General features: G+C 33.9%; 1 protein-coding gene across 1 annotated transcript in view; it reads right to left on the bottom strand.

The window, feature by feature from the left end:
- Positions 1-12,097, bottom strand: part of LKRSDH (lysine ketoglutarate reductase/saccharopine dehydrogenase) — a 363,892-nt gene that overhangs the window by 95,297 nt on the left and 256,498 nt on the right. Inside the window, exon 19 of the mRNA XM_090398943.1 lies at positions 6,837-7,004. Within this exon, the coding sequence (XP_090255069.1) occupies positions 6,837-7,004 (168 nt within the window). The remainder of the gene's footprint in view (positions 1-6,836; positions 7,005-12,097) is intronic.

Here is a 12,097-nt window from a genome sequence, read left to right as displayed (position 1 = left end):
GAAAAGAAGGAGTAGCCATAGTATTCAACACAAAATACGAGGCTAATCTTATTTTTAGAGGGACCTGTGGAACAGTATAATTAATAAAAACAACATGTAAGTCCACAGTAATAACTTTAATAAATTAATAAGGTAGATATTTCGTAAAAATAATAGTACATCTTCAGTGTTACAAACAGACAGGAATAGAATACAAGTAATGAATATTCGGTGGATCACCTATTAAAATACAATGTTGTTGCAAGCTAGGAAATGAAAGAAATTAATAAATAATTAATATTTAAGATTAGTTTTTTAATGATTACATAAAATAAAAGTCTCCCAGATCTTCGAGAGAGAGAGGCAACCATTTCGATTTAAATTCGGTCGGTGTAAAAAATCTTCACAATTTTCTTTAAAGAGGCGTTCATATTTGAACCTGCATCTATGAAGTAGAATAGCTTTATCCCTCTGGATATTATGGGGAGTGGTAATACTGTGTTGTGCTATACCGACTTCTGAGGTTTGTTGTAATCACTATAATATTGATGTTCTTTAATTCTTTTTTCCACAGAACAGCCAGTTTGTCCAAAATAAGAAACATCGCATTCACAAGGAATTTTGTAAATGCCAGCCAAAGACAGAGATGACAGTTTATCTTTTGTAGAAGGCAATAAGGAAGAAATTTTGTTGATTGGAATATAAATGGGAATCAATTGGTACTTTTTTTAAATTCTACCTATAGGTTCTGAGATTCCTGGAATGTAAGGGATTGGAACTCTGCAAACTGTTAAAGAAGCCTTAGTTATTGGAACATAAGATTCAATTAGGGTGGTAATTATTAGATACCATTAACTTTTTAATGATGAAAAGTTCTTTAAGATTCCTGGAGAAGAGCAAACTTTATGTGCCCTATTAATCAGAGATTTAAGAATGCCAAATTTTTGAGATGGATGGTGAGCAGCCATTTTATGAATGTATCTGTCAGTAAATGTGGGCTTTCGAAAGACGCTTGTAGATAAGTTACCAGAAGAAGTTCGAGTAAGCAGGCTGTCCAAAAATGATAAAGTACCAGAATTTTCCTTTTCCATGGTGAATTGGATACGAGGATGAAGGCTATTTATCTGTTGTAGAAAGGTGGAAAGCTCATCTTCAGTATGTGACCAAATGGCAAAAACATCAGACATAACGATACCAAAGAGATGGTTGAGGGTAAATGGATTAATACATAGTCTCTTCAAATTGTTTCAAAAAATAGTTAGCCAAAGGTGGAGACAAAGGACTACCCATGGCAGTACCTTTAACTTGTTTGTAGAACTTGTTTTTCCAACTAAAATAACCTCAATGGATAACAAATTCGAAAATTTTTGCTATATCTGGAGGATAATCTTCATATAATAAATTGACTGTGTCGGCTAATGGGATATTGGTAAACAGAGATACAATGTCAAAACTGACTAACAACTCAGACTCTTTGATTTTTAAATCCTTGATTTTTTCCAGGAAATCTGTTGAATGTTTTTATGTAGGATCTTGAATGTCCAGTGAGAGCACTTAAAGAACGAGACAAGACTTTTGCAATTCAGTAAGTAGGAGAATCAATGCAATTCACGATTGGTCGTACTGGATAGCCTTCTTTATGGATTTTTGGGAGACCATATAGACGAGGAGATCTTCCAAAGTAGGTGCGTAATTTATCCACATAATTTGGGTCCCAACTGATGACCTCATCAAGTAATTTATTTAATTATTTAATCTGTGAATCTGTAGGATTATGTGTGATCTCTTTGTAGGTAGATGCGTCTTCTAAAAGACTGGATACTTTGGTCTCATAGTCAGTCTTATTCATGATTACAATAGCTTTTCCTTTATCGGCCTTAGAAATAGATATATTTCTATCTCTTCTTAAAGAAGTTAGACCTTTGCTTTCAGCATTTGATAAATTGCGCGGAGGTAATTTGCTTTTAAATAATGAAGTCGCAACTTCAAAATGAAGTTTATTAGCATCGTCGCTAGAAAGTCCAGACAGATTGCATTCTATATTATGTAAAAAGTCAAGATACGGAATGTGTGTAGGAATAACTGCAAAACCAAGGCCTTTTGCCAAAGCACTGGACTCAGCGTCGGATAAAGAGCGATTGGAAATGTTAATCATCCATTTTTTATTAGAAATGATGTCAGAGGTTAAGTTTTTCTTTTATCTGGTATATAAAGAATTATATTTTTGCATAAGTCAGTGAAAATTTCTTTCGTAAGAACGAGTAACAGATTGCTTTGATAAGCGAAGAACAATATTTAGTAATTCATCAAGAACAGTTGAAATTTCTTTTTCGAGATCCGAAATAGACTTGATATTAGAAGCTAATTCTTTTTTGGCAGTACGAAATTGGTTACGAATTAAGGAGAAACTTGCATGAATATAAATAGAGTAGGCTCCAGGAGACTGAATTGTTTCTTTAAACCTAGCAAATAACTAAGGCTTCTTCAACAGTTTGCAGAGTTCCAATCCCTTACATTCCAGGAATCTCAGAACCTAGAGGAAGAATTTTTAAAAAAGTACCAATTGATTCCCACTTATATTCCTATCAACAAAATTTCTTCCTTATTGCCTTCTACAAAAGATAAACTATCATCTCTGTCTTTGGCTGGCGTTTACAAAATTCCTTGTGAATATGATGTTTCTTATTTTGGACAAACTGGCCATTCTGTGGAAAAAAGAATTAAAGAACATCAATATTATATTGATTACAACAAACCTCAGAAGTCTGGTCTAGCACAACACAGTATTACTACTACCCATAATATCCAGTGGGATAAAGCTATTCTACTTCATAGATGCAGGTTCAAACATGAACGCCTCTTTAAAGAAAGTTGTGAAGATTTTTTACACCGACCGAATTTAAATCGAAATGATTGCCTCTCTCTCTCGAAGATCTGGGAGACTTATTTTATGTAATCATTAAAAAACTAATTATCTTAAATATTAATTATTTATTCATTTCTTTCATTTCCTAGCTCCCGACAACATTGTATTTTAATAGGTGATCCACCGAATATTCGTTACTTGTATTCTATTCCTATCTGTTTGTAACACTGAAGATGTACTATTATTTTTAGTACGAAACATCTATCTTATTTATTAATTAAAGTTATTACTGTGGACTTACGTGTTGTTTTTAGTAAGAGGCTAATCTTCTTGAATGGCAGGCAGTCTCAAGAGTGATGTGGGCAAATATCAGAAATGGGGGGAACTCGACAATGAGATTTATTTGTGCCTATGGTCCCACAGAAGATTCTACTAAGGTAGAAGTGGAGGAATTGTTTGATGCTTTAGAAAAAGCAAATGAAAAAGGAAAAGTTTGTCCTTGTTGGGGATCTAAATAGCAGAGTAGGAAATGATTGTCAGACATACAAAAATATTTTGGAAAAATTTGGAGAAAAGAGCAAAGCTAATAATAATGGCAAATACCTGTTGGATTTTTGCTCAGGACATGGACTGGTTATTACTAACACCATGTTCCAACATAAAAATGTGCATAAATTCACATGGAGAGAAGAGGCAAGGAATAAGAAAAGTCTCATTGAATATGTTATTGCTGATGATGTTTTCTCTCTGGTGCAGGACACCAGAGTGTACAGAGGATTTGAAATTGGAGGTGATCACCATTTAGTCTTGAGCAGGTTAAAACTGAATTTCATATTGAAAAGAATAACATGTAAGAAAGTTTTAAAGTGAATAAAAGTTGAGCAGCTCTCAGATGCGAACTGCAGACTAAAATACACAAAGATTATTGAAGAAAAAATGAAAGAGTTTGAGAACAGGAACCAAACCTTGGAGATTCAGTGACAAGCCTTGAAGAAAACAGTGATTGATTCAGCGAGAGAGGCATGTGGTGAGGATGTCTGCAAGGATAGAAGAATTAGAACTCCATGGTGGACACAGGAAGTTAAAGAGGCAGTGAAAGAAAAGAAGAAAGCATATCAAAAGTTCCTGACAAATAAGTCAGCTTTTGCTGTTAGTGAATACAGAGACAAATGTAAGAAAGCAAAACACTGTAAAACTAGCTAAACAAAAGTCATGGGAGGACTTTGGGAACATAAAAAATAAATATTAAGAAGGTGGTAAGATATTCTAGAGATTGTTGAAGAAGCTTAGAAATGGAGGAAAGAGTGCTGTTAAAGGAGTTAGAGATGATAAAGGTGACATGAAATCAGGAGAAAAATATCCTTGAAGTATGGAGTAATTACTTTGAAAAATTACTAAATGAAATAAGCAGTGATAGCACAGTGGTAAAAAACACTCAACAGGCATAAAGTCAGGAATACATATCCATACTTGAAGTAGAAAAAGCCATCAAAGGCTTGAAATGTGGAAAGGCAGCAGGAGTAGATGATATTCGACCAGAAATGCTGAAGTATGGTGGTATAAAAGTCTTACAGTGGCTGCACTGCATAGTTCAGAAAAAGCCTGGACAGAGGGACGAATTTCCGATGATTGGAGTAGTGCTCTAATAGTACCCATATACAAAAAGGGAAATAAAACTGAATGCGAGAATTACAGAGGTATTTCCATACTGAGTGTTCCTGGCAAGATCTATGCAAGTATAATTAAGAAACGGTTGAGAAGAACGCTTGTTCTTCACCAAAAGCTTGGTGAAAACAAGCTGGATTCATACCAAATAGAGGCTGTCTGGATCAGATCTTCACTTTACGACAAATAGCTGAGAAAACATAGGAATATAACAAAGATCTGTATTTAAGTTTTGTTGATCTGGAAAAGGCATATGACAAGGTGCCAAGAAAGAAACTATTCAATACACTACATTATATGGTGTCAATGGGGCATTATATCAGGCAATACTTAGTTTTTATTTGAGTTGTAAGTCAGCAGTTAGAATTGAAGGTAGTACAGGAAGATGGTTTAATGTTAAATCTGGTGTGAGACAAGGATGTACATTATCCCCTCTGTTATTCATTATCTATATGGATCACATTATGAAGGTAAGTGGTATTAAACATGATATTAGAATTGGAGATGTTAATGTCAGCTCTTTGCTTTATGCAGACGATGTTATACTTCTAAATAAATTCGCTACAAGTTTGCAAGATTCCCTGACTAAATTGAATAACTCTTGTAATAGATATGGTATGAAGGTCAGCATTAAAAAGGCAAAGACAATGAAAATAGGCAGAATCATTGAAAATGTCAACTGTGTTGTGAAAGGAGGACCTGTGGAACAAGTAAAACATTTCAGCTACTTAGGCACGATTTTTAGTGAAGATGGTAAATTAAATAGAGAAATAGAAAACAGAATCAGCAAAGCGTATGGTGAGAAGTCAACTGAATAAATTCATATGGAATAACAAAGAAATTAGTCGGAACACTAAATTAGCTGTATACATGACAAAGTTCAAACCAATTTTAACTTATGGATCTGAGAGCTGGGTCAGAAGTAAAACACTTGACCAAAGACTAGAGACTGCAGATATGAGAGTCCTGAGAAATATTAGGGTTGTGAACAGATGGCATCAATGGCAATATCATATTAATAAAGAGGATATTAGGAAAGAACTTGACATTGTCAGCATCAAGGAATGTGTTAGCAGAGCTAATCTCAGGTGGTATGGTCACTTAAACAGAATGGGAGAGGAGAGATTAGCCAAACAATTGTTCTCTGCCAGGTTGGCAGGAAAACGACTCAGAGGAGGACCAAGATATGGGTGGATTGATACGGTACAAAGTGCCTTAGACGATAGAAACATAAGATCTGATAATGTTGGAGTCTTGACAAGTAATAGACTGATTTGGAGGAAAATTGTAGATAGGAAGTTAGTAATGATGTAAACTTTTCATGTAGTACTATCATATCCTGTACACCCCTTGAGGGTACATGTCAGGAATTTGATGGTTAAGATTATTTATGTTAATGTTTTCTATTAAGATGAGCCTATGTGTTGTATGGAGTTCAATGCCACTTAGCTATGATTCTAATTCATGCAGAAAGTTGAGTGGATTATTATCTGGGTGTCTGTATATTATGTTTATCATGTATCTGCACTATGTTTGTCGTTATTTGTGATTTCTAATATTAACGTTTCTGCATGTTCTTTTGTTTGGTCTACATAAGGTGTAGAACTAGTAGTTGTATTGGTGTATTGATGTTGTATGCATAAGCTTCTGTGTCATTTATTGCAACTTCAGTTAGGATTAATAGGTCCATGTTTGTTAAGGTGTAGTTGAGCAATGTTATCAATTTAAGGCAGTGTTTCTTGACACTTCTTATGTTTGTGTGTATGAAGGCGAAGTCGGTATTTGTGGAAATGTTGTCTATCCATTTCTTCAAAGATTTAAAGACTGAAATTTATATTTTCTGACTGGATGAGTTTGCCCAGATTTAGGATCTGGTTTTTTCAGAGATAATTTTAAATATTGCTCTTAAGGATGAAGGGAGTTAATGTACTATATTGGTAGACTTCTTATTGCAATTATATAAACTTGAGTGTTTTCATTCTATCTCACAAATATCTTTTAATCCTTAGTCCACAGAAACTTGTAGCTTTTTTCTGTTTTTGTTTTCCTTGCCTGGTATAGTAAATGTTTAAAGTATGGGATCCAGTGTTCAGATGTATAGATTGGATGGGAGTTGCTGGTCAGTTAGGATCGATGCTGATGGCCTTGTTTTCTTGCTTGCCTAGAATACGGTCTCTCAGACTTTTGCTGGTATGTGTGATGATTGGTGGTGGTCTCTTTTATAATAATAATAATTATAATAATAATAATAATATAAACTAATCAGTAAAGATTTGTATTGAAGACAAAGGTTAATGACACTCCAAGGAAAGTTGTCATAACTTACCTTATACCTGAGTGTGCCTCTCACAATGGTATGAGCATTAGATATGCCATAAATATCTTTATATACAGTAGAATCTCTATTAGGAAATCCTTCTAAGTTAAATCCTGGAAGAAATGCAATTGGTTTTGCAGAATCCATTAATGCACCTCCTGCAGGAATATCGATAACCTACATAATTTCACGTAGGTTAAAGGAATTAGAACAAAGAAGGTATGCAGGCATAAAAATTAATATTAAAAAAACATTTGAAAGCTATATAATCTTTCATATAAACTTAAGCTACAAATTAAGTTTTTACACACACACACACACACACACACACACACACACACACACACACACACACACACACACACACACACACACAGAGCAATGTCATGTCAAAGCTAGGGACCACTCATGTGTGGGCTGATATGAAAAAATAAATAAATAAAAAGCAGCTGAAGGATTCCTAAATAATGAGACTATATATTTCCTCAAACACACAAGACAAATATGATGCAGTAAGTCAGTAAAGTTTTATTCGATGCTTAAATATTGAATAAAATATGCGACTCAATTTTATTGAGTCACATAGTGCCATTTTTCTGAAGGAAAAAAAAATCATTATTGTGAACATCTCTATGGCGTTTTCCATGGAGATTCACGGATAGCTCCAGACTACCTACCAGACTCATCACAAGAGAAATATTTCTATTCACACAATACCTATCATATCATAGCATTTCTTGAATTCATTCACTAAGAAAGAGCTCTTCACAGACTGGCAACCAATTCCACTCATTCACCACTTTCCAAGCAAAAAACTAGTCTTCATGTCCTGTTAACCTTTCTTCAATTCCATGGTTGACCCCCTTGTCCACTCTCCATCCCCAGCCAGGCATTGAAAAATTTCCTCTGCATTAATTCTATAATATCTTTATAATAACTTAAATTTTCCATTATTTCTCCTCTTTACTGTCTATCAACCAACAAATTCTCAAAGGATGCATTACATAGACCACCAACCATATTTTGCATGTGAAGATACTTCACACACAAACTTTGTTTTCATACACTTCGATAAAGGATTGACTAAGAATATAATTTCATTATAAAATATTAACCACGCTACCAGTCAAGATGTCTATAGACATCAAGGTTATCATGGATGTGAAGTGCATATTAAATTTGTAATACCATTGAAATTAAATTGAAATATATGATGGATACAAAGCATATGAGGATCCATAATGGTTAACATCAGAAATTCTTATGTTTATTATATTTTTATTGTAAAATTTTCAGCTGAGTTTCATAGCCATGTCAATACAGTTATAGGAAAACTCAAAAAAGAACAATTTATTTGAAAGCACATGATATTATGTGCAGTATTGGCTGCAGGAGAACAGCTCAATCTGCATTAATAGATATTCAAAATAAATTAGAATAAATTGATTTAGTTAATTATTTTTAAATTATAAACAACATTTAATTACAATTATGGAACACATGAATGGTATGTTAATATAACTTCCCAAAATTGCAAGAGTTTTAATCATTTTTGTTCAGATTCAGGTTGTGAATGTGTGGTTTCACAGCTTTCTTTATAGTCTTTCTAGAAGAAAATAACTTTTGTGTAACACTTTGGTTTTGTTCCACTGAATTCTGTGTTTTGTAGATGTGTCGTTGGCTAACGTGGCTTTATTAGGTTTTTTAAGAGAAATGTATTCCTAATGTTCTTCCAGATGAATTTGTGAAGATCGAACAGTTTGTCCATAATAACATAAGTCACAAGAGCAGGGGATTCTATAAACTCTAGGATAAGCTAGAGGAAGATATTTGTCTTTTGGTAAGAAAAGGAATATATTAAGTTTGCGAACAGGACGGAAAGCAACTTGAACATTAACCTGACAAAGTAATTTGCTAATTATCAATAAGTCCCTTAACATATGGAATACAAATTCTGGTAATTTCTTCTTGAGGAGGGTTAGGACAATGGCCATAACTATTGACTATATTTTCAATAGTTTTTGCATTATAACCATTTGCACTAAACGTAGTTCTGATAATAAACAGGTCTTTTTTTTAAAAAAAGAGAATTTGTAGAACAAATTGTATGAACTCTGTGAACCAAGGAGTTGATTACACCATATTTCTGACAAAGGTGATGATGATAGTTAGAATCAATGTTTTTACCCAGTATGAGTATATATTGAGAACTATAAACTGCCATTTGGTTGACACAGAATGAGAACATCCAGAAAATAATTTCTTTAATTTAATTTATAAACAAGTGAAAAACTTTAAACAACTAGCTTTAGTCCTGAGTATTTTAATAATAAGGCGTGACATCTTTTCACTACTTGTATATAGGAAATATGATTTCTGCATTCAACCTTGGTATTATTTCAGATCTGAGTGAATCGACCGTGAGATGCGGTGATTATATCCATCCAATACCCTTGGAGGGTAATGGATGGCAATGCTGTAGCCAATAGTCCTAACTGAGGCTTGGCTATTGCTGTTACCCTCCTGCCACGATCAGAGCTTCAATAGCTCAATAACACCTTATCCCTACACTGTCCTCTACAGATAACGAGGAAGATGAAAAGCATTCTTGCTTTGCCCCTTTGAGCCAGTCCTTATAAGGACTATAAGGTATTATTTCTGGATCTGGCTTCAACTTATGAGACCCAATTAAAAGTCAAAACCAGTCTGGGTAGTGGCCCTTCCCATAATGCTTAGCATTATACATACCCATAAGGATGTGTACTTTGCATTATGGGATACTAAAGCAATTAATGTGAAGTCAGCCTCTATATAAAAGTAGCTTAGTCATGAAGATACTTCACAGGTAAACTTTATTTACTTACATGTAGATAAAGGTTAAACCAAATATAATTTCCTTACATCTTTAATTTACCCATATTTTGTTATTCAAGCTCTCCACTACCTCTCTCATCCCAGTGATCAAATCTGTCCACAGTAATGTAGCCAGTGTGGCTGTATCAAAGCAACTAAAAGAGAAATGATAATTTCCATATCTCTACTTGTCAGCAAATTCTTCAATAACTAAGTAATCCTGTGAGCTACTCTGGTCATTTTTGTAATATCCCCACACAACTACAACTTCCTAACCAACATCATCCCTAATTCTCTCCAGCTTCATTAATTTCCTGGAGTCCAGTACAGTTTGTAATCTTACACTTCTCCAAATTAAAATGGCATCCTTTGTCCATATTATCAGTCTATTTAAATTACTCTCCAAACTTCTACATCACTCTGATTAATTATTACTCTATCCTTTGCATCATCAGGATATACAGGAATACCTTGTATAGCGCGGTTAATTGCTTCCAAGAAGCGTCCGTGCTATGCAAAACCGCATTGTTCGAGGTCTATTTATAAAGGTTTTCAATTTGAATTGTTTATTACAAAAATTTAGGATAATAAAAATGTTTAAAAATGAAAAAAAAAAATTGTTATTTTTATTAACCAATAAAATAACTAATAACTAAATAATAAATAAAATCCTTTTAAACTGATATAAAAGTTGTAGAAAACAAAAATATTGCTTCAATTTTAGCATACAGTAATTTACTTTTTACTAAAGTAGTCTTTAGTGTTCGTTGAACCATCCTTGTCTTCTTTGTCTCTTCAAGTACTAGATCTCTGTAGCATTTGATGGCATTATTGAGACTTTGTCTCACTTTGATGCTTCTTTCCAAATTCAGGTCGACATTTATAAGAAAGTTGAAAGCTTCATCAATTTTTCTCACAAAAGTTGAAAGGTTGGAAAAAGAAAATTCTTCACCCATGACATCAGTGGGGGTCATCTTCTGCTTCATAGGCTCGTTGTTGTTCCAACTCCAAAAGGAGTTTCATCATCCAGATAATTTGAATGAGAATCAATACATTCATTCACATTGTTACAATCTAAACTTGTAAAACCAAGATCTTTGCCCATCTGCACAATTTCTGTTGAGATTTCCTCTTTCTGTGTTGCAAAGGCAACAAAGTCCTTTGAACAATGCGGCAAGATATTATGCCATACGGCTCTCATGTTGCTTTGAGTCACCTCTTGCCAAGATTCATAAATATTTTGGTTAAATTTCTTCCAAAATTCACTGAAAGTCCAAGAATCTTCTTCTGCTGCTGCAGCTTTAATATCTTGAGGAAAAGTTCATCTTAAATAGGAAGCCTTGAAAGTGGAGATAACGCTTTGATCCATCGGCTGCAGAATTGATGTGCTTGGAGGGAAAAAAATGAATCTTGACATTTTCATCTAAGTCAGTCAATAGAGTGGGATGGCCTGGTGCATTGCCTAATAAAAGCAAAATTTTGAAAGGAATATCATTTTAAATTCTTTTTACAATAGCTTTTAACTTCAAGGCAAAAATAAGTTTTAAACCAGTCTTCGAAAATTTAACGAGTCACCCACGCTTTTTTATTTGAACGCCAATGAACAGGTAAATTGTTCTTTGTAAAGCCCTTAAGAGCTCTTGGGTTTTCCGCTCTGTACACTAACAGTGGCGTCAATTTTAAATCACCTGATGCATTACTTCCTAATAAAAGCGTCAATCAGTCTTTTGACACTTTATACCCAGCTTGTGTTTTTTCCTTCTCTGCTAGAAATGTGCGCGATGGCATTCTTTTCCAGAACAAACAAGTCTCGTCAGCGTTAAAAATTTGATCATCTGTGTAGCCTTCCTTCTCAATAGGCTCCTTCAATTCATTGGGAAATAATTCTGCAGTTTTAGTGTCAGCACTTTCGCTTTCACCTTGGATTCTTACGTTATGGAGTCCCATACGCTTTTTGAAATTGTAGAACCACCCGCGACTTGCTATAAAAGTTTCACTGGTTCACTGTTTCACTCCTTCATTTTCTTTTATTTTGTCATATAGACTTGTTGCTTTTGCCTGATTATCATTTGACTCAAAGGAATATTTTTCTGATTACAAAATCCAGATCATTAGAAGGCTTTCCATATTTTTTCATTGTAGAAGATCGATTTCTTGTGATCACTTTTGACATATAAGAAGCGGTGCTCATTCCATGTTGTTTAATCTTTTCTTTGCTCTGAATAATTGTTCGTACAGATGACTCACATTCAATGAATTCTCACGTGTTATTTTAGCAAACGAACTGCCATTTTTATAATTTCAAGTTTCTTCTCTAATGTCAACCACTTGCATTTTTTTGTTACTCCAACAGCGTCTTCTTTGTTTTGTCTCTTTTCACTCATACTTAAATAATAAAAAATATTAAAATTAATGTA

Source organism: Typopeltis vanoorti, chromosome 1 (assembly GCF_054136105.1).
Source record: "Typopeltis vanoorti isolate ZY-2024b chromosome 1, IOZ_Tvanoo_1.0, whole genome shotgun sequence".
Classification (NCBI taxonomy): Eukaryota; Metazoa; Arthropoda; class Arachnida; order Uropygi; family Thelyphonidae; genus Typopeltis; species Typopeltis vanoorti.
Note: the sequence above shows the minus strand (reverse complement) of the source record. Positions and strands in the feature narration are given on the sequence as shown.